This window comes from Nothobranchius furzeri, chromosome 2 (genome assembly GCF_043380555.1).
Source record: "Nothobranchius furzeri strain GRZ-AD chromosome 2, NfurGRZ-RIMD1, whole genome shotgun sequence".
Lineage (NCBI taxonomy): Eukaryota > Metazoa > Chordata > Actinopteri > Cyprinodontiformes > Nothobranchiidae > Nothobranchius > Nothobranchius furzeri.
This window is the reverse complement of record NC_091742.1, coordinates 46,858,887-46,886,386: the sequence shown is the minus strand read 5'-3', so window position 1 is coordinate 46,886,386 and position 27,500 is coordinate 46,858,887. Positions and strand designations below refer to the sequence as shown.

General features: G+C 46.7%; 1 protein-coding gene across 5 annotated transcripts in view; it reads left to right on the top strand.

Moving 5' to 3' along the window:
- The window catches only part of sh3tc2 (SH3 domain and tetratricopeptide repeats 2), a 41,801-nt gene that overhangs the window by 6,491 nt on the left and 7,810 nt on the right, over positions 1-27,500 (top strand). For 2 of the 5 annotated variants that reach the window (XM_070548902.1, XM_070548901.1), the window contains exons 2-12: positions 11,579-11,677; positions 12,262-12,384; positions 12,833-12,960; positions 13,109-13,214; positions 13,376-13,519; positions 21,332-21,533; positions 21,860-21,933; positions 22,049-22,244; positions 22,390-22,526; positions 22,643-22,693; positions 24,206-24,504. In XM_070548902.1, coding sequence (XP_070405003.1) covers positions 11,668-11,677; positions 12,262-12,384; positions 12,833-12,960; positions 13,109-13,214; positions 13,376-13,519; positions 21,332-21,533; positions 21,860-21,933; positions 22,049-22,244; positions 22,390-22,526; positions 22,643-22,693; positions 24,206-24,504 — 1,470 coding nt within the window. In that variant the 5' untranslated portion in view covers positions 11,579-11,667. Of the gene's footprint in view, positions 1-10,195; positions 10,528-11,578; positions 11,678-12,261; positions 12,385-12,832; positions 12,961-13,108; positions 13,215-13,375; positions 13,520-21,331; positions 21,534-21,859; positions 21,934-22,048; positions 22,245-22,389; positions 22,527-22,642; positions 22,694-24,205; positions 24,505-27,500 lie in introns of those variants that run through there. The other 3 variants (XM_070548900.1, XM_070548899.1, XM_070548898.1) reach the window with 3 other exon arrangements.

Below are 27,500 nucleotides of genomic sequence, written 5' to 3'. Positions count from 1 at the left end.
CGTCAGACTGAGAAACAAGCAGAGTGCCGCTGTGCCCTGACGTGACTTTGGACTGTTTACGGCTTTCCGCCTCACTTGATCCACACAAACAGATCCAAACACAGCTACTCAGCCGCCAAATAAGCAGGTCAGATGAACTGATCTCAGACAAGAAAATCCAGAACGCGAAGGCAGAGGAAGAGACGGTGTAAAATAGTTTTCAGTGACTGGAGATTACATGCAGGAGCCGCCCGTTTAAACACAGAATAAAGATTTTCCTGATTGTGAAAAATTGAGACTGAAATAATTAATGTTAATGGAAATAAATCACATTCCAGCATGTGAGGTGTCAGACCCTGTCCTGTCTCCCCTTTTGGTTTAGTCCTGTGTCTCTGTTAATTGCTCCCACCTGCCTCTCGTTTTCCAATCGCCCAAGCTCCCAGCCCTCTTGTATTTAAACCCCTTCAGTTCTGTGTCTCGTGTTGGATCACTGTTTCATTGTCCTACGTGTCCCTGAATAAATCCGTGTTTTAAACATTCCTGTCTGCTACCTGCCTGCTTCTTCACCCGCTTGTGGATCCACACCTCCGCTTCGCTCACCGGTACGTTTGTGACAGAATGATCCAACCCGCTAAAGGATCCTGCGGGGGGATTCTCCCCTGGGAGTGCCTGCTCCAGTTCCTCTCCTCGGACCACCGGCCGGCTTCTCCTCCTCCGGCGTCGCCTCACCGCAGACGCCGTCACCAAACTTCAACCTCTGCGATCCTCTCCACCCTCCCGGAGCCAGATGAGAGGTTGGACCGGGAGACACTGCCAGACCGCTCCTGCTACATGGGCACCAGACTGGCTGTGTGCTCCCCCGGAGTTGGCCCCCGGCGTGGGGAAGGATGCCCGGCTCCACCGCAACCCTGTGACCCAGGACGGAGCCGCGAGTTCGCCGCTGCCCCGGCTCGGCGCACCAGCTTGGACCCGCCCCCAGTCAGACCAGCAGTCCCGTCTCCGGTCCAATCAGCGCCTCCGTCATCTGCAGGCGGAGGAACCACACCTACAGTCCAGCTGACAGAGCTCGCCGGTCTCCAGGCGGAGCTTGGCTGGATCCGTCAGCTCGTCAGCCTCCAGGAGTTCCATCTGGATACCCTATCCTCCTCTCATCACCAGGAGAAGGTGTCGGTCCAGTCAGCAGCTCCCTCGTCACAGGACCAAAGGATCAAGTCTGCAGTCCACCCAGTAGAGCTGAGCTGGCCCAACTCCATCAGAGCCTCAGTCTCCAGGAGCTCCAGCTGGACACTCTATCCTCCCTGCTCTCCCAGTTTCAGGCACCACCAGCTCAGTCAGCTCCTGTCCCAGCGGTGGTCCCGGAGGTCGCACTGCATCCAGTTCCAGCGGTGGTCCCAGAGGTCGCACTGCATCCAGTTCCAGCGGTGGTCCCGGAGGTCGCACCGCATCCTGTACCAGTGGAGGAACCGGAGGTCGCACCACATCCCGTTCCCATGCTGGTCCAGAGGCCGGCGGTCCAGAAGCCGGCAGTCCAGACACCGGCGGTCCAGAAGCCGACGGACCAGAAGTCGACACCCCCGGACCAGAAGTCGACGGTCCAGAAGTTGACGGCCCAGAAGCTGACTGTCCAGAGGCCGACAGTCCAGAAGCTGATGCTAGCGGACCAGAAGCCGACAATCCAGAGGCCGACGGTCCAGAAGCCGACGCCCCAGAAGTCGACGGCCCAGAAGCTGACTGTCCAGAAGCCGACGGTCCAGAAGCCGACGCTCCCGGACCAGTAGCCGACGGTCCAGAGGTCAACGGTCCAGAAGCCAACGGTCCAGAGGCCGACGGTCCAGAAGCCGACTGTCCAGAAGCCGACGGTCCAGAAGCTGACGCTCCCGGACCAGAAGTCGACACCCCTGGACCAGAAGTCGACACCCCCGGACCAGAAGTCGAAGTAGACGGTCCAGAAGTCGACGCACCCGGACCAGATGTCGACGCCTCCGGACCAGAAATCGACGCCCCCGGACCAGAAGTCGATGGAGGTCAACGCCCCCAGTCCTGAAGTCGACGCCTCTTCCAGTCCTGTGGTCAACGCCTCTTCCAGTCCTGTGGTCGACGCCTCGTCCAGCCCTGTGGTCGACGCCTTGTCCAGTCCTGTGGTCGATGCCTTGTCCAGTCCTGTGGTCGATGCCTCTTCCAGTCTTGTGTTTGACGCCTCTTCCACTCCTGAGGTCGACACCTCATCCACTCCAGAGGTCGACGCTCCCTCGTGTCCAGAGGTCGACGCTCCCTCGTGTCCAGAGGTCGACGCTCCTTCGTGTCCAGAGGTCGACTCCGTCTCCAGTCCAATGGTCGACGCCGTCTCCAGTCCAGTGGTCAATGCCATCTCCAGTCCAGGGGTCGACGCCGTCTCCTCCAGTCCAGGGGTCGACGCCGTCTCCTCCAGTCCAGTGGTCGACGCCGTCTCCTCCAGTCCAATGGTCGACGCCGTCTCCAGTCCAGTGGTCGACGCCATCTCCAGTCCAGGGGTCGACGCCATCTCCAGTCCAGGGGTCGACGCCATCTCCAGTCCAGGGGTCGACGCCGTCTCCTCCAGTCCAGTGGTCGACGCCGTCTCCTCCAGTCCAGAGGTCGACGCCGTCTCCTCCAGTCCAGGGGTCGACGCTGCCTCCGGCCCAGAGGTGGACGCCGCCTCCTCCAGTCCAAAAGTCAAGGACATCTCCTTCAGCGTCTCTGCCTCCGGTCACCGCCGGGCCCGCCGGTCCCGCCCTCGCCAGACGCAGGTCCCCAGGAGCCCGTTGTCGCCTCCTCCTCTGCCGCAGACGCAGACCCCCAAGAGCCTGTCGTCGCCTCCTCCTCTGCCGCAGACGCAGGCCCCCAAGAGCCCGTCGTCGCCTCCTCCTCTGCCGCAGACGCAGGCCCCCAAGAGCCCGTCATCACCTCCTCCTCTGTCACAGACGCAGGCCCCCAAGAGCCAGTCGTCGCCTCGTCCTCTGCCCCAGACGCAGGCCCCCGGACTCTACTGGTCCCTGCCTCCTCTCCATCGGTCCCTTCGTCCCTCTTGAGCTCAGTTTGACCCACAGGTGTTCTGGTGACTGGTGTAGCATCGATACGGAACAGTCTGAACTATTTCAAAGATTCTTTTAACCTCTGGTGACAGCTCCTGACCCCCATGCAGCTTTGGAAGCAAACAAAGGTCTGTGCGTGGATCTCAAAATCAACCTTAAGTGCTCCTTTAGATCAGGCGTCAGACTGAGAAACAAGCAGAGTGCCGCTGTGCCCTGACGTGAATTTGGACTGTTTACGGCTTTCCGCCTCACTTGATCCACACAAACAGATCCAAACACAGCTACTCAGCCGCCAAATAAGCAGGTCAGATGAACTGATCTCAGACAAGAAAATCCAGAACGCGAAGGCAGAGGAAGAGACGGTGTAAAATAGTTTTCAGTGACTGGAGATTACATGCAGGAGCCGCCCGTTTAAACACAGAATAAAGATTTTCCTGATTGTGAAAAATTGAGACTGAAATAATTAATGTTAATGGAAATAAATCACATTCCAGCATGTGAGGTGTCAGACCCTGTCCTGTCTCCCCGTTTGGTTCAGCCATGTGTCTCTGTTAATTGCTCCCACCTGCCTCTCGTTTTCCAATCGCCCAAGCTCCCAGCCCTCTTGTATTTAAACCCCTTCAGTTCTGTGTCTCGTGTTGGATCACTGTTTCATTGTCCTACGTGTCCTTGAATAAATCCGTGTTTTAAACGCTCCTGCCTGCTACCTGCCTGCTTCTTCACCCGCTTGTGGATCCACACCTCCGCTTCGCTCACCGGCACGTTTGTGACAGAATGATCCAACCCGCTCAAGGATCCTGTGGGGGGATTCTCCCCTGGGAGTGCCTGCTCCAATTCCTCTCCTCGGCCTCGACATGAGGGAGTGAGTTGTTATATTTCAGATAGGTTTTATGAAAGTCATGTGTGTTTTCTTGTGTTTATCTTCTGTTTTATGGAACATAACGTTATGTAACAAAAACTGAATGAATTAAATGAAAATGGCTCAATATTAATTTGGATTATTATGGAAAAATGACTTTTGACAAAAATACTTTATATTAATAAAGACATTTTAAAAGAAGAATGAAAAATATTTCATAATATCGGGCTTAGATTTTACATAACATTCTGTTATTTCATCATTTCATTGTCAGATTACATGATTGTCTAGAATTTCTTCATGTAGATATTTATTTCATAATGTCTTATTTATTTATTAAATTTTGAATACTTTTGAGTTCCATAGTGTTTATGTCATTAACATACAAATGAAAAAACTTTGTGGATTTTGTAGATCCACATGAATGTGAATGAGCGAAAAACACTGAACAAAAATGAATAATATGAGGATGCTTCATTAAAAAGTCAAACATCATACATCATCTGAGTTAATAAAACCATTTTTCTATGATTATTACTTTATAATATCTTATAACACTTACTGCCTCATATTAAAGTAAATACAAAAAAGAAAAAATGTGTTAATTTTTTCTTGGTATGGCAGTTAAAGGTTTGATACGGTCACTAAACATGTTTTAGTGTGCACTGGTGTGAGGCATTTAATAAATCTAAATAAATCTAACAGGTTATTAGAAATTTGAAGTTTGTAACATTTGCACTGGCTGGTTCTAACAGCTAATCCAGGCTAATCCGAGGCAGTCCAAACAAAGACAACCCCACTTTTTGTTTCATTTTTGTCTTTTTGTTTCTCATCTGAGGAGCTTTTCTCAAAGTAAACAGAAAGTTTTAAAGTACAGGAGCCTTATTTATCAATCTTGCTTACGCACAAAACGGGGTCGGAAAACTGCGCAAGCAACTTTCCAGGCAAACGTTGGGATTTATGAAAGAAAACTTAGCGGAAAAATGTGCGCAACTTTAAGTTGGGGCATGAGTGGGCTGCATGGTGGCGCAGTGGTTAGCACTGTTGCCTCGCAGCACGAAGGTTGCAGGTTCGAAACTCGACTGCGGCCTTTCTGCGTGGAGTTGCGTGTTCTCCCCATACATGCGTGGGTTTCCTCCGGGTACTCCGGTTTCTCCCACAGATCACAACATGCCCTATAGGTTATAAATTGTAAGTCGCTTTGGATAAAAGCGTCTGCTAAATAAATAAACATAAACATAAACAAGCTGACTAAGGACCTGGCTTACGCACATGATGGACATGGAGAGCACCTGCAGCGCTGCTGCTGAGAAGATACAATTGTGAAATCCTGCAGCATTATCACATGTACTGCTTTGTTTTCACACAGAACAAGACCCCCCACACGCGCGCACGCACACGCACACACACACACACACACACACACACACACACACACACACACACACACACACACACACACACACACACACAGGGGATTTGTGGTCTACCCACTTTCTTTCGTTCTATTTAAAGACTACTCTATGAGGTTCAGTAACTTGGTCGTTTGAATCAGTCTGTTACAACAATGGTATTATTGTACTCGAGTACTAATTTTCAAACAAAGTTCTTAGCTTGTCTCTTGACTGTCACATATTTATTACTAAACAACATTTATTTGAATACGCATGACATGAGAAAGAAAGGTCTGGCTCATCTCTATCTGTTGCTTGTCAGACATCTTGGCTAACATTTGCCCTCCTGGCTAGTTATTTTAATAATTCCTGCCGGGCCTGGTGGTTACAAACAAAATTCTGTTAGCGGTGAAGGGAGTTTCTCTTCAGGTGTTGATAAAAGGCTTTCAGTACATGTGAAAATACTTCTTTCTGAAGAGGATGTGCTTGTCATTTGAGGAGCTTTGTTGGTTTGAGCACAGCGAGACAAAGCGTTCACACAGGCACTCGGTGATGCCTGAGTGGGACATGTTGGTGTGAATCTGCAGTTTGCAGCCGTGTACGTTTGTGGAACTCACATGGGTGGAGGTGGTATTTCAGTAGTGCCAACAATAATCATTTATCAGAACCTTATTGTTGCTCTGGAAGATGTATAATAGCATGACACATCTCCTTTAAAAATATAAGTGATTTCCAAAAATAATAATAACAGGGGCAGATCTACAGGGGGGTAAGGGGGCAACTGTAGCCTCCACTTTGTAATACAGTGTTTGTTACTTTGTTTCTCCTTTACAAAAGCTGGACACTCCTTAAGGCTGATTTACACTTCCCCGTCAGCTCGAGTGGAGTGACGCACACGCATTAAAGCCTGCCGCACATGAGGGCAAACGGCCTCGAATGACTGTTTGCTCAGCAGATACCTCGCTGTGTTCACCTGATTTTCACTGAGTTTTCCACCTCAAGAGGTGAATATCTGACCAGTTTGATATTTTCTGCCTCACGGGGGGTAAAAACTCACCGTGTGCGCTCTATGTGAGCTGCTGGCTGAGCTGAAATATTCTAGTGGCCAATCAAAGCGCGTTCTCCACTCGCATGACCCCAAGATGGCAGCCCACTGTCTGCATGTCAGAAAATAAACAAAACGGAGACAGAGCTGGAAACGGAGGAAATGCCTCTATGCGTCGCTGCCATCGTCATTTCAAGGTTAGGAGAGTAGTGTGGCTGGAAAGAAGGGCCAGGCAAGGAGTTTATGCCAATCTACTCCAAGAGATGTGCCTTGAAAACCCAGAATCCTTCTGACCGTACCGCCGCCTGGATCCTGAATCCTTCCAGACTGTAGTGGAAACAGCGGGCCCGTCGATCCGCAAGATACCATTTAGTTTATTTTTCTGACAAGCAGACAGGGCAGGGGGCTGCACCTGAATACATCTTGGAATCATGTGAATGGAGAACGCGCTTTGATTGGCCACGACAATATTTCAGCTCAGCCAGTAGCTCACATAGAGCGCACACGATGAGTTTCTACCCTCCACGAAGCTGAAAATATTAAACCAGTCAGATATTCACCTCAGTGTCTCGTGAGGCGGGAAACTCAGTGAAAATCAGATGCAAGCAGCGAGGTATCTGCTGAGCAAACGGTCATTCGAAGCCGTTTGGTCAGCAGCTTGCTCTTGTGTGTGGCGGGCTTAACGGAGATGTTTTCCTTTCGGACTTCTCCGTCAGCTGGGCAGTGCTGTAAATCAGTCCCCTGCCAGGACAACAGAGGGTGTAGCGCTGTCTGGGGGTATCCCGTAACCATCACAGTCATGTATCCGGTCCAAGATATTGTGTTTATATAGTGTTTTTGTAAATCAGATACTTTTAATATGGATGAATGTGTACTTCTACTTCCACCTGTTCATGCAGGCACCACCTCTAAACTCACGTTTCCGTCAACAAATAAAATGTGTGTTGAGTCTCTGTGCTTCTTCATTCTTGGGCGAATAAACATTAGTAATTTAGAATTTTTTTCTGCGATACATTCTTTAATATGTTCTGCATTTACTGCAAAATTTCTTCAGCTCTGTCTTTATCTTTTGAGGGGCAATGGAGGTGCTGTTGACGAAATTGAAAGAAGCAGCATCCTGACCAATCACAAGCTTGTGATATTAAAGGTTGGGCGTGTCCCCATCAGCCACTGCGAGCCTGTTGGAGAGCCCTTGGGCTGACACATAACAGCGTTGCGTGTCTCCATACCCACGCAGACGGAGAAGCATGCATTAGGCTTTACTCCACTCAGCAGCACACTCACATCCAGCTCCTGTTTGGGAGAAGCTATGACCCTAGGGAGGACTGGGCAGTGAATTGTAAACTCGCTTTAATGAAGCTATGGATGTTAAAAGGTTAGTGTTCCTAAACTTTCTGTTAGAATTAAAAACTTCCTTAGATGAGCAATAAAATTGCGTTCAGAGAGCTTAAGCAGTTGAGTTATTGTTTCTTCTTTCATCTTTTCATCTTGGATTACTGTGCCCAGATAGATTGTCCCTTCACCAGCATTACTGCTTGCTTTACGTATTTACTCTACACTGCCCCCATGTGGGCGGAAACAAAATTAAAGAGGCTATTTTTGCAAACTTGCTGCAACAAATTGTAATAATAATAATAATAATAATAATAATAATAATACAATAATAATAATAATAATACAATAATAATAAAATAATAATAATAATGATAATAATAATATAATAGTGATAAAATAAAATAAAGAAAATAATAATAATAACAATAATAATAATAATAATAAATTCTGTACATTTAACACCTTTATTATGTGCACCTTACCCATTTTAAATCAGGCTCCTTTTTTGTCTTCAGAACTGCCTACATTCTTCATATCAGTCATTTAACAGGGTTTTGGAAACACCCCTCAGAGGTTCTGATCCATGATGACGTGACGACATCATGCAGTTACATTCAAGAGATGAATTTCCCACAGCCAGTCAAAAAGAAGAACACGCTGATGGTGCTGCATTTAATCAGATAATAGACTGAAAAACCGGGTTCTCTTTGGGATGCTTTAGGTTGTTCTTGAACATGAACACCATGCAGACCCACCTGAGATTGTTACCTTCAGGAGACCAGAGCAAAAGGATTTGTGTGGTAACCTGTTCGTAGCAGGGGAGATGCAGAGAGGAAATGAACCACTGTGGATTTCAAACAGTTTTTATTTCCTCCTAGGGGTAAAAATCAAAGCATCCTTAAAAACTGTATGAAGGCTGTCTATCAGCAGAGTGCACACTCAGGCCTGGGCCTAGGTCAGTGGTACTCACTCCTGGTCCTGGAGGGACGGTATCCAGCATGTTTTAGTTATTACTCTGTTTCAACACACGTGATTTCAACTAGGAGGTGATTAACAGGCTTCTGCAGAACCTGAGCTAATGCACAGGGGATTCAACCACTGAAGTAGGTGTGTTGGACCAAAGAGACAAGGAAAACATGCTGGATACGGCTCTCCGGGACCAAGAGTGGTGCCACTGGCCTAGGTCCCTAATTTCTTTAATGCCTGTTATACACTAAATGTGGAGCATTGGTACGTGGCAGCGTTTGTGTTACTCACTGACTCGACAGTCTGAATGTTACAGCTGCAGCTGGGGCTCATCTGAACAGGTGTGGTCTTTTCCTGCTGCAGTCCGCTACTCTGGTTCGCTGAGTTACTGCCATGGGATTGGCTGATCAGCAGTTGGACGAGTACCGGGGTGGACTGGCCTATCTGGCACTCTGGCACTGTCCCGGTGGACCGCTTAGCCAAGTGGGCTGCTTGCCCAGCTTGGGCCGACACTACACCACAGTTGGTGATCTGCAGAACATTATCTACATGGTAACCGAAACTAACATAGCTTTTCTAGGCATCTTTAGCAAGAAAAACGCGGTAGAGCGATGACGTAGGAGTTGTTTAACCGCGTTAGCATGTAGCTAATGTCCCGCTGATCTCCGCCCGTGGAGAATGAGCTGATCTGGAAGGCCAGGGCTCCCGGTCGCAGCGGCCGGGCCCTGCTTGTAATTTAACAGTCCCAGTCCATCTTAGATCTCACATTCGGCCTAGAGACGAGTCCGCGGGCGGCAACACCCCCCACCCCCACCGCTCTCCCAATGGGGAGGGCCGACGATTCGTTAAAATGCCAGGGCCGAATTTTGGTCCCAGTCCAGCCCTGGTGGCCCGTGCATGCAGAAAGAACGAACAAAAAATAATGAAAACAGTAAATGTGAAATCATTTCCACCATGAATGGATCCATCCTTTTCAGATGGTAATGGGCCACAGGGTGTGTGTAGCACACACCTCTCTCAGGGCTCTGATCCAGGGTAGGAGCCAGCAGACAGCTCTCACCTCCACCTTACTTCCACCTTTCAGCCTACCCTGGTGAGGCGTTACCTTACAGCGGCTCAGCAGTGCATTATCACAGCAACACACACATGCACACACACAGACACTTGCCACCTTCATTGTTACTGTGACACACACATTCTGTGCATATTTTCAATGACACACACACACACACACACACACACACACACACACACACACACACACACACACACACACACACACACACACACACTGAGGCCTTCCCCCTACACACTCATACCATTTGTAAAGACTGCTTTGTGCATCGGCTGACTGTCTGGGCAGCTACTGAGCAGAGAGAGAGGGAGAGAGAGAGCGAGAGAGAGAGAGAGAGAAAGAGGAGAGAGATGTTGGGAGGAGGGGGAGAGAGTTGGAAAGAGTAAGGGAAAGAAATATTGTAAAGAGAAGCATTCCCAGACAGATAGTGGAGAAGAAGAGGAGATAAAGCCTAGCAGGGGGACGGTGCGGCAGATCCAGCTAGCGTTTACCGGTGGTGTAGCGGGGCAGGGACGGTGCTGCAGGAACAGCAAAGGAAGCAGGGCTTTTGCAACAGTAAGGAAGAGAGGGAGTAGTCACTAAAGTGGCCGAGGGAAACTGATGGGATGGCATTGATCTCTGAGAGCTGCCGGCTCTTGGGCCAGATGGTGTCTTGTTGCTGCAGACCGCTCCTCAGCTGCTCCTGCTGCCAATCGCTCACCAAAGTCTGCCTCTCCTCCTTCACAGGTCGGTCCCAGCCTGCTCTCTGTGCTCTACAGTCATGCCTGCTACGTTCACATAGGCAGGGACTCAGGTCATTATGGGTAGCACACTTAGCCACGAAGGTAAAAGGGCATGGTGTGATCCTGCGCTGTAACAGCATAACTGTGTGTGTGCTAACCCTGCTCTGATGGAAAGAATAGGCTGTTGTCCTCTCTGGCGTAATGTCATGTTACAGATTGTGTCGCTCCCCATTGTTTCTCTGTGAACGCTTGGCCCCAAGATCTCAACGTCCCGTTGTGTTTTACACCGCATGTTCAACTTCAAACGAATGGATTTGTTATTCTTTCTTTAGCTGTTATGGCTCGTCCACTGATAGTGTGACACGGAAGTGTGACCTGAGATGTCAGCTGAAGGTTTTCTCTCTCTGTGTGTGTGTGTGTGTGTGTGTGTGTGTGTGTGTGTGTGTGTGTGTGTGTGTGTGTGTGTGTGTGTGTGTGTGTGTGTGTGTGTGTGTGTGTGTGTGTGTGTGTCTGTGTGTGTGTGTGTGTGTGCATCCCACTGAAAACTCCTCAAACTAACCAGCGGCTGAAACTTGGTGTTTTTATTTAAACGCCTGAATCCGTCTCCCCGTTGTGCTTAACGCCCTGCTGTCTGAACACCTTTTTCCCACACATGCTTTTAATTGGTCCTGGTAAGCCACAGCCAGGAGACGATAAGTGCAGCTAGGTCAAAGAGTCCTAAAATAAATTAGAAAAGATCTAATTTAATCTATACGCAGCTTGTTGTCCAAGGTAAATCTAACTTAGTGGGACATCCTTAAAACATGTAGGGGTCTCTAATGTCGATCTAGCATCTACTTCCTGTCTAGAACTGGTTGAGCTCATGAGCTAAATGCCCTGCTGAACATCTGCAGAAGCTTAGGAGGTGCCGACAAGCAGATTTTGAGCCTGCTAAGATGTTTCCTTTTTCACTTTCTATTGATAAGATGAGCTAATCTGCTGGGCTGCTGGCTGTGGCTTCATATATTCTGCACACATGAGGGTGCAAACACGGACGTTCCTACTCACTAAGTAGGATGTTCTAGGGATGTTTCAGCTAAAAAGGACATTAGAATGGATCGACGTCTACTTTTGCACATTTGTGACCTTCACCGATTTCCCTCTCCTTTTGCAGACATCTCTCCTGCTGAGCTGGACGCTCTTTGGAGGGAACCACTGTACACTCTTGGGGGAACAAATGAGCACTTCTCAGGAAGCAGCAACATGACTCAAGGTGTGGTAGCTATGTTGCACCAGAGCCGATAAATATGCTTAAGGTAATAATTCTGTGAAATCAGCCATGAGCTTGGTGTGAAGCAGAGCCGTGCTGCTCTCCTTCAGGTCCCAGCCAGAGGAAGTGTTTGGGACATCCTCCCTGGACAGTGGAGCAAACAACACTGTTGGGAAAAAATGTGCCGTGTGCGTCCATCTTTGTGTGCTTAACACTGATGAGACACATTTTGTGTGCTCAGATTCGTAGCTGAAGGACTGGAAACCGTCAAATCTGGTCAAATGTGTCTCTAAAGTCTAGCATGGTTCTAGTGGGATCACTGCTGCACAGCCGGGCTGGAACACAGAGCAGATCACTATCTTGTTGTGTCATGAAACACGTTCAGGTTCAGACTGTAAAGCCAGAGTTAGACTCTGTGAATGAAATCAAAGTTTCTGATGGACGTTCTGATAAAACAGATTCCACATTCAACACACCTGGTTGTCTCCACAGCAGCAGAGATGTTTCCTAAACAACAGATTCGGTTTGGCCTCGACCCAGACGAAGAACACCATCTTTACTCGATTTCCTCCCTTTTCCACAAACAGGTGAGGAAGACGATGGCCTCGCAGGAGAATCAGGTGAAGGAGGCACTGACGACAACTACTGGAGGAAGAAAGAAGCCTTCCTTCGAGGAAGCATCGTCTCAGTAGGAGATAAACACTCTTCAGGTATCGGAGTTTCACCATGCTCCTCTGTGTTTGTGAACAACAGGCGTTTTGAACGGAGACGACGTCTTATGAATGCCGATGGAGCACGTCCCCCCGTCTACTAATGCTTTACTCAATCAGCAGATTCGCTTCATCCATCGCATTCCTCAAGGTTCTTCCCCTGAAATGGGTTTAAATGGCCGCGCAGAGAGTCCGGTAAAAAGCCTAATGGTTTAGTGATTCCTCCAGGGACTCCACGTGCTCCAAGAGCATCTCTAGAATAAAAAGCTCTCACAGATGATATTTAAAGAACTTTTCCAAAACGTGGTCCCTTTTTCAAGTCACGGTCGAGCTGTAAGTTTTCCTGCTTTGGGGACTGGCTGAAAAAACACCGTAAAACATGAATCATGAGCCAAAGTAAAGCTGAGTTTATTAGACTTAAACAAGATGGATTTTATTGATTGCCTAGAAATTGTGCTGCTGTTTACTGGGCGGAGGCGCTGCAGGGATGATCCCGACCAGGGCCTGCAGGAGGCGCTGCGCACGCGACTCAGAGTGGTGGAGAGTAACAGCAAAGATGTTGCACAGCTCTTTAAGGTGAGACCTGACCATGCAGATGTTACAGACTCTGTACTGCACCGTCAGCTGTTCGGTAAAGTCCTTCTAAAGGGCTTTATCGTCTACATAATGATGGTGCATCTTACGTGTGAATCTGAAGCTGCAACCCGAGACTTTGTTCCTGCAGGACTTGTCTGCTCGTCTCGTCTCTGTCCACGCTGAGAAGGATAGTTTTGTGCTCACTTTTAAGACAGTGGAGGAGATCTGGAAGTTTTCTACGTACCTTTCATTAGGTAAGATCCTGAACTGTGCACTGGATGTGCTGAAAACGTAGCGTTCAATGCCCAGTTCAACCAAATGGTGACTTTTTTGGCATAATAGTGACTTAGATTCTAATAAATGTAGTGTTGGTGTTTCTAGCATCGTGCTATCAGTTCAGTTTTCCTTGTCCTAGGATATGTGGCCCGTTGCCTGGAGAACTTCCTGTGTGATCAGTCGTTCTGGCTGGACCCAGAGCTGCTGAGTGACTTGGAGATTAATGTGACGGTGGACGAGGAACATCTGGCTACGCTCTATCTGGGGCTTCTTCTTCAGGAAGGTCAGTAAATATCAACACATACGTTTTTGAACCCACAGCCAAAATATCCCACATAGAAGAAATTCATAGAATCAGCATCTAACGTCTTTATTTAGGTTTTTTAGTCTCTGTAACCCGTTGAGTCTTATTCTGTCTGATGCAAAGAAAAATCAAAGAGCCATTGATCTCATACTAAATAATAGTATCTACCATCTGAGATTATTTTAATCTAATAAATTCCACTGACACATATTACCTGCATTTAAATCCATCTAAGCTAAAGACGTTGGTGTGGTTGGTGGTTTGAAGACCCGGACCTCCGTCTAGGCCTTTCATGTGGATGCCGGCCTGTGACCTTTCTCTGTGCTTCATTCCTAGAGCTCTAACCCTGATGATGACACCAGTTTATAAATTAAACTATTAATGCTTCAATTTAGCTTTAAAACTCCAGACAGTAGATGGCTGCTTAGTGGGAGTTTGTTCCACAGTCTGCGACCTTTCTCTGTGTTTGATTGTTTCTTAGTTTTGCACCAAGTACTGCAGCAATTTCCTAATGTTGTGAACCTGCTCGCACATGTGGGAATAAACCCAACATTTTCTAAGTTTCTATGTGGCGTCACCAAAAATATACAATTAACACACAGTCATTCGTGTCCGTTCATTGTCTCTCTGGTAAGTTCTGTCTGTGTTTGAGCATGACGTGTGGACGCGACCCCGCTGCAGCGCTCGTCACTGGCGCGGCGCACACTCCGCCTTTTTAGCGGTCAATAGATCAATTTGGTCCGCTAGTTAAAAAGTTACCTGTGAGGTGAAAAAGAAGGAAGCAGGCAGGAGTTTTTCTGGAGGACTGGGAGATGCAGGAAGATCAGAGACAGACAGGACAGGAAGATCAGAGACAGACAGGACAGGAAGATCAGAGACAGACAGGACAGGAAGTTCAGAGACAGACAGGACAGGAAGACGAGAGACAGAAGGGACAGGAAGATCAGAGACAGACAGGACAGTAAGATCAGAGACAGACAGGACAGTAAGATCAGAGACAGACAGGACAGGAAGATGAGAGACAGACAGGACAGGAAGATCAGAGACAGACGGGACAGGACAGGAAGATCAGAGACAGACAGGACAGGACAGAAAGACCAGAGACAGACAGGACAGTAAGATCAGAGACAGACAGGACAGGAAGATCAGAGACAGACAGGACAGGAAGATCAGAGACAGACAGGACAGGAAGATGAGAGACAGAAGGGACAGGAAGATCAGAGACAGACAGGACAGTAAGATCAGAGACAGACAGGACAGTAAGATCAGAGACAGACAGGACAGGACAGGAAGATCAGAGACAGACAGGACAGGACAGGAAGATCAGAGACAGACAGGACAGGACAGGAAGATCAGAGACAGACGGGACAGGAAGATCAGAGACAGACGGGACAGGAAGATCAGAGACAGACGGGACAGGAAGATCAGAGACAGACGGGACAGGAAGATCAGAGACAGACGGGACAGTAAGATCAGAGACAGACAGGACAGTAAGATCAGAGACAGACAGGACAGGAAGATCAGAGACAGACAGGACAGGAAGATCAGAGACAGACAGGACAGGAAGATCAGAGACAGAAGGGACAGGAAGATCAGAGACAGACAGGACAGTAAGATCAGAGACAGACAGGACAGGAAGATGAGAGACAGACGGGACAGGAAGATCAGAGACAGACAGGACAGGAAGATGAGAGACAGAAGGGACAGGAAGATCAGAGACAGACAGGACAGTAAGATCAGAGACAGACAGGACAGGAAGTTCAGAGACAGACAGGACAGGAAGATCAGAGACAGACAGGACAGGAAGATGAGAGACAGAAGGGACAGGAAGATCAGAGACAGACATGACAGTAAGATCAGAGACAGACAGGACAGTAAGATCAGAGACAGACAGGACAGGAAGATCAGAGACAGACAGGACAGTAAGATCAGAGACAGACAGGACAGGAAGATCAGAGACAGACAGGACAGGACAGGAAGATCAGAGACAGACAGGACAGGAAGATCAGAGACAGACAGGACAGGACAGGAAGATCAGAGACAGACGGGACAGGAAGATCAGAGACAGACGGGACAGGAAGATCAGAGACGGACAGGACAGGAAGATCAGAGACAGACGGGACAGGAAGATCAGAGACAGACAGGACAGGACAGGAAGATCAGAGACAGACAGGACAGGACAGGAAGATCAGAGATAGACAGGACAGGACAGGAAGATCAGAGACAGACAGGACAGGAAGATCAGAGACAGACGGGACAGGAAGATCAGAGACAGACAGGACAGGAAGATCAGAGACAGACAGGACAGGAAGATGAGAGACAGAAGGGACAGGAAGATCAGAGACAGACAGGACAGTAAGATCAGAGACAGACAGGACAGTAAGATCAGAGACAGACAGGACAGGAAGATCAGAGACAGACGGGACAGGAAGATCAGAGACAGACAGGACAGGACAGGAAGATCAGAGACAGACAGGACAGGACAGGAAGATCAGAGACAGACGGGACAGGAAGATCAGAGACAGACAGGATAGGACAGGAAGATCAGAGACAGACGGGACAGGAAGATCAGAGACAGACAGGACAGGAAGATCAGAGACAGATGGGACAGGAAGACCAGAGACAGACAGGACAGGAAGATCAGAGACAGACGGGACAGGAAGATCAGAGACAGACGGGACAGGAAGATCAGAGACAGACGGGACAGGAAGATCAGAGACAGACGGGACAGGAAGATCAGAGACAGACAGGACAGGAAGATCAGAGACAGACAGGACAGTAAGATCAGAGACAGACAGGAAAGGAAGATCAGAGACAGACAGGACAGGAAGATCAGAGACAGACGGGACAGGAAGATCAGAGACAGACAGGACAGGAAGATCAGAGACAGACAGGACAGGAAGTTCAGAGACAGACAGGACAGGAAGATCAGAGACAGACAGGACAGGAAGATGAGAGACAGAAGGGACAGGAAGATCAGAGACAGACAGGACAGTAAGATCAGAGACAGACAGGACAGGAAGATCAGAGACAGACAGGACAGGAAGATCAGAGACAGACAGGACAGTAAGATCAGAGACAGACAGGACAGGAAGATCAGAGACAGACAGGACAGGACAGTAAGATCAGAGACAGACAGGACAGGAAGATCAGAGACAGACAGGACAGGACAGGAAGATCAGAGACAGACGGGACAGGAAGATCAGAGACAGACGGGACAGGAAGATCAGAGACAGACAGGACAGGAAGATCAGAGACAGACGGGACAGGAAGATCAGAGACAGACAGGACAGGACAGGAAGATCAGAGACAGACAGGACAGGACAGGAAGATCAGAGACAGACAGGACAGGACAGGAAGATCAGAGACAGACAGGACAGGAAGATCAGAGACAGACAGGACAGGAAGATGAGAGACAGAAGGGACAGGAAGATCAGAGACAGACAGGACAGTAAGATCAGAGACAGACAGGACAGTAAGATCAGAGACAGACAGGACAGGAAGATCAGAGACAGACGGGACAGGAAGATCAGAGACAGACAGGACAGGAAGATCAGAGACAGACAGGACAGGACAGGAAGATCAGAGACAGACGGGACAGGAAGATCAGAGACAGACAGGACAGGACAGGAAGATCAGAGACAGACGGGACAGGAAGATCAGAGACAGACAGGACAGGAAGATCAGAGACAGATGGGACAGGAAGACCAGAGACAGACAGGACAGGAAGATCAGAGACAGACGGGACAGGAAGATCAGAGACAGATGGGACAGGAAGATCAGAGACAGACGGGACAGGAAGATCAGAGACAGACGGGACAGGAAGATCAGAGACAGACAGGACAGGAAGATCAGAGACAGACAGGACAGTAAGATCAGAGACAGACAGGAAAGGAAGATCAGAGACAGACATGACAGGAAGATCATAGACAGACGGGACAGGAAGATCAGAGACAGACAGGACTGGACAGGAAGATCAGAGACAGACAGGACAGGACAGGAAGATCAGAGACAGATGGGACAGGAAGATCAGAGACAGACAGGACAGGAAGATCAGAGACAGACGGGACAGGAAGATCAGAGACAGACAGGACAGGAAGATGAGAGAAAGAAGGGACAGGAAGATCAGAGACAGACAGGACAGTAAGATCAGAGACAGACAGGACAGGAAGATCAGAGACAGACGGGACAGGAAGATCAGAGACAGACAGGACAGGAAGATCAGAGACAGACAGGACAGGAAGATCAGAGACAGACAGGACAGTAAGTTCAGAGACAGACAGGACAGGAAGATCAGCGACAGACGGGACAGGAAGATCAGAGACAGACAGGACAGGAAGATCAGAGACAGACAGGACAGGACAGGAAGATCAGAGACAGACGGGACAGGAAGATCAGAGACAGACAGGACAGGAAGATCAGAGACAGACGGGACAGGAAGATCAGAGACAGACGGGACAGGAAGATCAGAGACAGACGGGACAGGAAGATCAGAGACAGACAGGACAGGACAGGAAGATCAGAGACAGACGGGACAGGAAGATCAGAGACAGACAGGACAGGAAGATCTGAGACAGACAGGACAGGAAGATGAGAGACAGAAGGGACAGGAAGATCAGAGACAGACAGGACAGGAAGATCGGAGACAGACAGGACAGGAAGATCAGAGACAGACAGGACAGGACAGGAAGATCAGAGACAGACGGGACAGGAAGATCAGAGACAGACGGGACAGGAAGATCAGAGACAGACAGGACAGTAAGATCAGAGACAGACAGGACAGTAAGATCAGAGACAGACAGGACAGGAAGATCAGAGACAGACAGGACAGGAAGATCAGAGACAGACGGGACAGGAAGATCAGAGACAGACAGGACAGGAAGATCAGAGACAGACGGGACAGGAAGATGAGAGACAGAAGGGACAGGAAGATCAGAGACAGACAGGACAGGAAGATCAGAGACAGACAGGACAGGAAGATCAGAGACAGACAGGACAGGACAGGAAGATCAGAGACAGAAGGGACAGGAAGATCAGAGACAGATGGGACAGGAAGATCAGAGACAGACAGGACAGGAAGATCTGAGACAGACAGGACAGGAAGATGAGAGACAGAAGGGACAGGAAGATCAGAGACAGACAGGACAGGAAGATCAGAGACAGAAAGGACAGGAAGATCAGAGACAGACAGGACAGGAAGATCAGAGACAGACAGGACAGGACAGGAAGATCAGAGACAGACGGGACAGGAAGATCAGAGACAGATGGGACAGGAAGATCAGAGACAGACAGGACAGGAAGATCTGAGACAGACAGGACAGGAAGATCAGAGACAGAAGGGACAGGAAGATCAGAGACAGACAGGACAGGAAGATCAGAGACAGACAGGACAGGAAGATCAGAGACAGACAGGACAGGAAGATCAGAGACAGACGGGACAGGAAGATCAGAGACAAACGGGACAGGAAGATCAGAGACAGACGGGACAGGAAGATCAGAGACAGACGGGACAGGAAGATCAGAGACAGACGGGACAGGAAGATCAGAGACAGACAGGACAGGAAGATCAGAGACAGACAGGACAGTAAGATCAGAGACAGACAGGAAAGGAAGATCAGAGACAGACATGACAGGAAGATCATAGACAGACGGGACAGGAAGATCAGAGACAGACAGGACTGGACAGGAAGATCAGAGACAGACAGGACAGGACAGGAAGATCAGAGACAGATGGGACAGGAAGATCAGAGACAGACAGGACAGGAAGATCAGAGACAGACGGGACAGGAAGATCAGAGACAGACAGGACAGGAAGATGAGAGAAAGAAGGGACAGGAAGATCAGAGAAGACAGGACAGTAAGATCAGAGACAGACAGGACAGGAAGATCAGAGACAGACGGGACAGGAAGATCAGAGACAGACAGGACAGTAAGATCAGAGACAGACAGGACAGTAAGATTAGAGACAGACAGGACAGGAAGATCAGAGACAGACGGGACAGGAAGATCAGAGACAGACAGGACAGGAAGATCAGAGACAGACAGGACAGGACAGGAAGATCAGAGACAGACGGGACAGGAAGATCAGAGACAGACAGGACAGGAAGATCAGAGACAGACGGGACAGGAAGATCAGAGACAGACGGGACAGGAAGATCAGAGACAGACGGGACAGGAAGATCAGAGACAGACAGGACAGGACAGGAAGATCAGAGACAGACGGGACAGGAAGATCAGAGACAGACAGGACAGGAAGATCTGAGACAGACAGGACAGGAAGATGAGAGACAGAAGGGACAGGAAGATCAGAGACAGACAGGACAGGAAGATCAGAGACAGACAGGACAGGAAGATCAGAGACAGACAGGACAGGACAGGAAGATCAGAGACAGACGGGACAGGAAGATCAGAGACAGACGGGACAGGAAGATCAGAGACAGACAGGACAGTAAGATCAGAGACAGACAGGACAGTAAGATCAGAGACCGACAGGACAGGAAGATCAGAGACTGACAGGACAGGAAGATCAGAGACAGACGGGACAGGAAGATCAGAGACAGACAGGACAGGAAGATCAGAGACAGATGGGACAGGAAGATGAGAGACAGAAGGGACAGGAAGATCAGAGACAGACAGGACAGGAAGATCAGAGACAGACAGGACAGGAAGATCAGAGACAGACAGGACAGGAAGATCAGAGACAGACGGGACAGGAAGATCAGAGACAGACGGGACAGGAAGATCAGAGACAGACGGGACAGGAAGATCAGAGACAGACAGGACAGGAAGATCAGAGACAGACGGGACAGGAATGTCAGAGACAGACGGGACAGAAAGATCAGAGACAGACGGGACAGGAAGACAGGAAAATAAAAACCAAGAAAACAAAACAAACTTCTTAAAAAATAAAATGTAGGTAGATTGATCCCACTACACGTGTGTACCTGTATGAAGCAATACTTTATCAGCATGTGGTATTTATATAGTTGATAATTCAGATCATCTTCAAAACTCCGTCCCATGCCCAGGGACGTATCTAAGCATTTTGGGGGCCGAGGCAAAGTAGACCCCTGCCAGGTATTTGAAGTTGAAGTGCTATCTGTTTTTATATTAGACTTTTTATATTTGCAATAAAGTCCAGAAGTGAAGAATTTATGTTATTTATTACTTGGTTGTTTAAGCTACCTCACAGAAGTGATCTGTTGTTAAACATTAAAATAAAAAGGTTATTAAATAAAAAATAAGGAACATTCTGGAACAGTTTCTTCCTTTTCTTTCTTTCTTTCTTTTTTTTATGTATCAAAAGTATCGGATCGGGACTCGGCATCGGCAGATTCTCAAAATCAAGTGACTCGGACTCGAGGGCAAAAAAAAAACCTGATCGGGACATCCCTAGTTTTAGTCATAAAGTCGTGCCCAAAAGCTAATCGCTAAGCTAATTAGAAATCCAGTCATTTGTCTCTGAGCATTTCATCCAAATGCATCTAAAAGTGAATAAAATATCTTTCTAAAACAGAAATTCAACAGCAAAACCTTTCAGCAGATAATAACAAACGGCTGGAGTCCTTCCTGCCTCTTCAGGCTTAGGCACCACTAATGTGCCCCAGCCAAAGGCCTCATAGAACATATAGAATAACTGCAGTGCTGGCAAACAGGGAAGACAATTGAATTAACTTAATGAGAAAAGGATTTACAGCATTCATCACTGGTGGCTGAAGGAGGACCGCGTAGAAGAAAACCCTTTCTCCTGAAAACAGTTTAGATTGTTACTTGCCTTCTGGCTTGTTGCAGGATCTTTCTTTGCCAAGTCGCTGTTCGCCACAAGTGAGCAGGATGAAGAGGATGACGAGAAGTTGTCGTTTCAGAAGAATGACCTGCTGATGGTCAGAGACAAGAAGGAGGACAGCTTGTGGGAGGGAACCATGGTCTCCACTGGGAACCACGGCCTGGTTCCAGTCAGTGCCATGCAGCCGTTGCCCTACCCCTTTTATCAGTGAGCCACCTTGAGCATCGACTTATTGACATTAAATATAATAGAAAACAAGATTTTATGTTGTTTCTCTGTATTTTTAGCACCTTTTCTCCTTAACAATATTAAAAGGAACTCACATAAAGTCTTAGTCGTTTCCATCTACAGCTGATTTGCTTTTAGCGTCAATCCAATCCGACATGGCTGCTGCAGCTAATCAGCTTTAGCAGACACAAAATAATGAATAGAACCAAAGTTTTACAGTTAACATCACATGTTACGTGAGAGTCATTCACAACACACAATCTGAGCACCAACTGGTTGTTTAATTCTACTTCCTGTTTGGTCAGGTGGTTCCTGAGGAAGTATCCAGGCCATGCTGGATGCTCACCAACAGAAACTGAGCACTTTGAAGATTCCATTGGTAAAACATCTCAGAGTTTGAATATGCATCGTGATTCCTCTTAATCTGAAGCATTTCGTTTCCCTGGCAAATCGTTCTAGTTTCAGACGGAACAATTACTCCTCTGTTCCCCCAGTGATAGGTTCGTGTGTAGCAGTGGCTGACTACAGTCCAGCAACGCCGGACGAGCTCCAGCTGAACCAGGGTGACGTTGTGGAGATCCAGGGTCTGCTGCTCCGAGGCGTGGAGGTTTTCATCGGGAAACACACCTCCACAGAACACACCGGCTTTGTGCACAGAGCTCACGTCAAGCCTCTGAATGCAACGCCCCTGTAAGAACGTTTTAGAAGTTCCAGCCAGTCGCAGCCTCTGTTTTTGTAACGTTGTGCTTTGGTTGGTGACATGCTGGCTAGAGTGTGTGCGTTCTGAGCGGCGTGAGACGGCAGAAATCATGCTTCCCTTGTTTCCTTCTCACAGAGACAAACACTTGGTTTTTCTCACAGAGGAGGAGAAGGCCAGCCTGGCTCAGGTTAACCCATGTGCCTCAGATCCCAGTGACAGCAGCCTTCTAGAAAGACTCTTCTCTTCTGACATCAGCTCGGTTTACAGGCTAGGTACTCAACTAGACCGGATCCAGGGATGTTTTATATAAAATAACGAGTGTCCAGTGTTTAGAAATGCTAAACATCTCCAGAGATTTGATGAGATGAACTTTTTTGTGTGTTACCAGATAGACTGGATGAGACGGACTTCATGTACATCCGCAGTCGACCCAAACATGGTGAGGTTAAACACATTTAAACGCCACACGAGTCTCTACTGCCTTATAAAAACTCCAGATGTTCAAATCTGTTTACTGCCAGTGTTTTAGGAATTATGTGCCTCATAGAAGCCACTTCATAAAGGCCCTGTGTGTGATGTCACAAATGGAGAAATTAGGGAGAGCTGCTGCTGACGAAGCATCAGCTCCTACAGGATATCAGAGCTTCTCAGCTTATAGCAGCCTGAGCGGGGTATGGGTGGGAATGGCCAGCTCTAGTTTATTTTAATTTAAAACCCATTTTAATTATTATTTTTAATTATAATTAGTTACTCTGAGTTTTTCACTAGTCAGTGACTTGATGCAATTTGCTGGGTTCCTTATATAGGAAACATTATTTCTGACTGGCTTAATGAACTGACCTGAATTGGAATGTTTATTATGTGAAGTGCCTTGTGATGACTCTTGTCGTGATTTGGTGCTTTATAAATAAACTTGAATTGAATTGAATTGAATTTTCAAGCTGGCTGAACACAAAATAGTCTCCTACACCTATCTCCTGCATTAGCTTCTGATGGAAAACAGACGGTAAAACTCTAGAATTTGAAAAGCCTACATGAAGATCTACATCCCACTGTCTCTTAACATTCATGGACTCAACCGTCTTGACTCGCAACAGGGAAGACTGCTGTTGATTAAGCATCCAGGAAACAGCAGAGCACGTCTCAGCTAGTAGAAGCTAACCATTAGCATTAGCAACTCAACAGCACTGCATAACTCTACCAGGCGTGTGTTGCTTGTGGAGATAAAACATCAACATTGCATAACAAATGGAGTCAGTGGTAGGGCTGCATTGTTGTTACCCAATCTCAGCCGAGATTTATGAATATCAGGAAATAAGTTTCCAAATCCCGCTGCTCTGAAGCTACTTTCTCCTCCACCTGACCCATACTACTGGAAACAAGTGCACCTGAGCTTTCTTTCCACCGAGTACAACTTACAAGGCATTCCTTCTAGAGACCAAAGCAAATATGTTGATTAAAAGAGTGAGCCACATCTGGCAGAGCCCTGAAGCGGCTCATTCTGGAAGGTACTGAAAATGTACCTGCTGAAGTCGGTTTATCTGAGACAGATTTGGTGCAAAAGATGTCTTGAACATGTTTTGTGTGCACCATAGAAATGGTGAAAAGCCTGTATTTGTATAGAGCCATCTTAGGGTTCCACACGCCTCCAAGGCGCTTCACACATTCGCACACTGGTGGGGATGAGCTATGATGTAGCCACAGCTGTCCTGGGGCGCAAAAACAAAGGCGAGGCTGCCGAACACCGGCGTCACCGGTCCCTCCAACTGCCACCAGCAGGCAAGGCTGGTCTCATCAGCAGCATTCTTTGGTCAGAGTCGGAATCGAACCTGCAACCTTCCGACAACCCGCTCTACCTCCTGAGCTACTGCTGTCCGGGACATAGATTTGTTTTATTTCAAAGAAAAATTGGATGTCCCTTTTAAACACATGCTTAATTATTTCTTTGCAGATCATAAAGTTCTTTCGAGCGCCCGCCAGAGCCTCATGTCTGAACGGAGCGAAGGGACAACCATCTACCAGTCTTCCCCTTACCCGTCAATCTCCTCTCCACGCCTTTCCTTCTACCATGCCCACAACTCTCTGCCACGAGAGGGGGAGCACTTACGTTTTACTCTGGGAGACACGTTCAGAGAGCTGGATGAGTTCCAGGAGGATCCACCTCTTTTCCCTGAAGAGGGCAGCTGGGACGGGGAGGACTCGGAGCCCAACGCCCCCACGCTGACTCTCCTCAACCAGGAACGCTTCCAGGTCAACATTTATTCATTTACTTATTCAGGACAAGCTCAGTTGATCGGAAAGCACTTCTTATAAGAATAAACAACAGGTTCATTACCATATTTAGCCACACACCAGCACAAAAACGCCACTTCCTCAGACCTCCGAAGTGTGTGTTGCAACGTGACACACAAGGTGAGATGTGTATAGTAACACTTCTTTGAAATGCTTCCTTGTTTCATGTGTCTGTGCTGACAATTCAGTTTGTAGGTGTGAAACACAGAAAAACCGTACTGCTGCTCCTCCCGTCTCAGGTTTCTTAGATATCAGATATATTTAGGGTTCCTATTGTTTTTCTACGGATTTTTCATTATTATTCTTTTCTGCTAATACTGTATGGGGACAAGAGCCTGAAATTGCCAGGAAAAATCTGATATGGCATTCTGATAGAAAATCCTGACCGCTACTCAGATTCGAAAATTTGGACCCCGAGTCACCTAGGTGGCGCTATTGCGGAGGTGAATACGTTTCAGCTACTAGCTCCCAAACCATAGGTCTTACAGTCAAAAAACTTTATATGGACATGATCCTTGGATGATTCTGCTTCTTTTTTGTTTGGCCACGCCCATTTCCGCTTAACTAGATTTTTTGCTAGATCGCAAAAAACGCGAAACAGTTTTAATCACTTATTTGTCATTTTTCATCGAATCAATTTCAAACTTTGTACATATGATCTATGGCTTAATCTAAGATGCTGTGATGAAGAAAAACATGGAATTATTGAAAATTGGGCTAATGATCCCATGTCAAATTCAGTGCGCTAACTAGCACATGAGATAATTGATGATATCTTCACCATTTTTCAAGATAAAATGATGAGACTCTAGACCCTTACAAAGTATGAGCGGTAAGCCCCATCTACCTAATTTTGTTTGGATTCACCAATAGGGGGAGCTAAAGAGACGAAAAGGTTGTTGCAGCAAAACGGCTTGATGGATTTCCACAGATCTTGGCAGATATGTTTATCATCGGACCCTTAAGCTACATTTCGAAAATGATTAAAAAGTGGGCGTGGCTTATAGGCTTTAAAATGTTTCGCCCTTTAACTCATGAAAAATATATATTCTGTACAGAAAGTTACTCAGTCATAGTGGCATCTACAATCACAGAAACAATTTTCAATTTTGTCCAATAGATGGCGCTGTTGTAGCCAAAAAATGTTTTTGGCATGTTTCTCCCCATTTCTTTCGTAAATAAACAAATGATCTCATCCTGTATGTTCATTGAGTCAGTCAAATTTAGATGAGTATTTTAAAAAATGTTTTAAACTTATGCAAATTAGTAGACATTTGCATAGTAAGTCCAACGTACTTTCGTTAACTCCTCCCGGCCATCAAACACAATCACATCACATCTTTGCCTGACAAGAGAGGAGGAGCGGCTGACCAAACGAAGTGAAGGGATTTTGGATAATTTGCTTTTTTAATTTAATATGATTTAAAAAAATATTTTTTTTTTGGAATGAAAACGTTTTTTTAGTATAACTTCAAAAGATTTTTACATTTTTCAAAGCTATTCATCACCACCATACCTAAGGTCAATTCAAGTGTACATCTTGATTTTTAGCTTGATTCAACAATAGGGGGCACTATAACTAGGAAGAAATTATACTGATGAACTGGCTAAATGGATCTGCACGAAACTTAGTGGTTGTCATCACTATAGAGTCTTAAGACTACATTATCAATATGGTAATGATTGATTAAAGTGGGTGTTTTTTATGATCATTTACATTTTCAAATTTGAAACATTTCCTAAAAATCATTATTTGCATGTAAGAGGCTAAGATTTCCACTAACTGGGTAGCCTTGAGCTTACGTCACGAAAATTACAGCTCCACGAAGAGGTTTGCGCTTTATATTTACGAAAATACATTTTTAGGCTAGCAGTTGTAGCGCAAATTCTGTTATCACAATCTTCTTGAAATTTGCCACAAAGTTCACTCTTTGGTGGTTTATGAAAGACGTAAAATGTCGTCTTGATTTGAGCACCCCCTTGTGTTTAATTGTAGGACTTATTTTTGGTGACTGCCACTAATGCAAATATTATTTTATTGTAAGAAAAGTTTAACATTTATGATCCCAACAAAAATATAAGCACAATTCTCATATCACAGAGGTAATCTATGAATATTTTGAGATTTTTGTACAAAAGCATAGATTTTTAATGAATTTTTTACTTTTTGCCAGTTTTTCGGTACAGTTGGACAAAAAAGTAACAAATTTTTGCCAGAAAGTTTCTTAAGTATACAATAAATATAAACCATTTACAACATTCCAAATGTACCTATGGTGATCTGAGATTTTTCTACTAATTTTAGAAAGTAGCACTATTTTTTTATGAATATTTTATTTTTGTCTGTGACCCTTATAGTTATATTTACCAATTTTTCTTCAAAAAAGCTTTGAATTGACTGATTTAAAAACAGCATCATATTATTCCGCATGTTAACATTGCCATGTGAGAGTATTTTGGTAATTTTTTGATGATTTATGTATTTTTCAGGATTTTTTAAAACATTTGATCAGTAAGTCACTAAATGAATCTCATAGTTTTTGTTGAAAATCTATTAAATCTAGAGACATTCTCAAGTATTTATGCTATTTGTAATATGCTGTTGATGTATGGGTTATTGGTTGATAATCTTTAGATCAAATATGGATTTTATAATGATGTTTTTGTTTCGAAGTCTTGCATCCATTCAAACTCCCAGCCACACGCTGGTGGGAATGACCAACAATGTAGCCAAACCTTCCCTGGGGTGCACTGAGAGGTCAGGCAGCATTTTCTGGTCAGGGTTGTGATCGATCCTTCAACCTTTCAATTACCGCACAAGCCGCTCCACTTTCTGAGCTAATTCTGTCCCATGCAGAACATGATTTCGCTCATTAAATCTTCACATTCTTTGATAAGGAAACTGTGGAATTCGATTGTAATCACGACTGAAAAGTCAGCCATGCCTGTGAAAG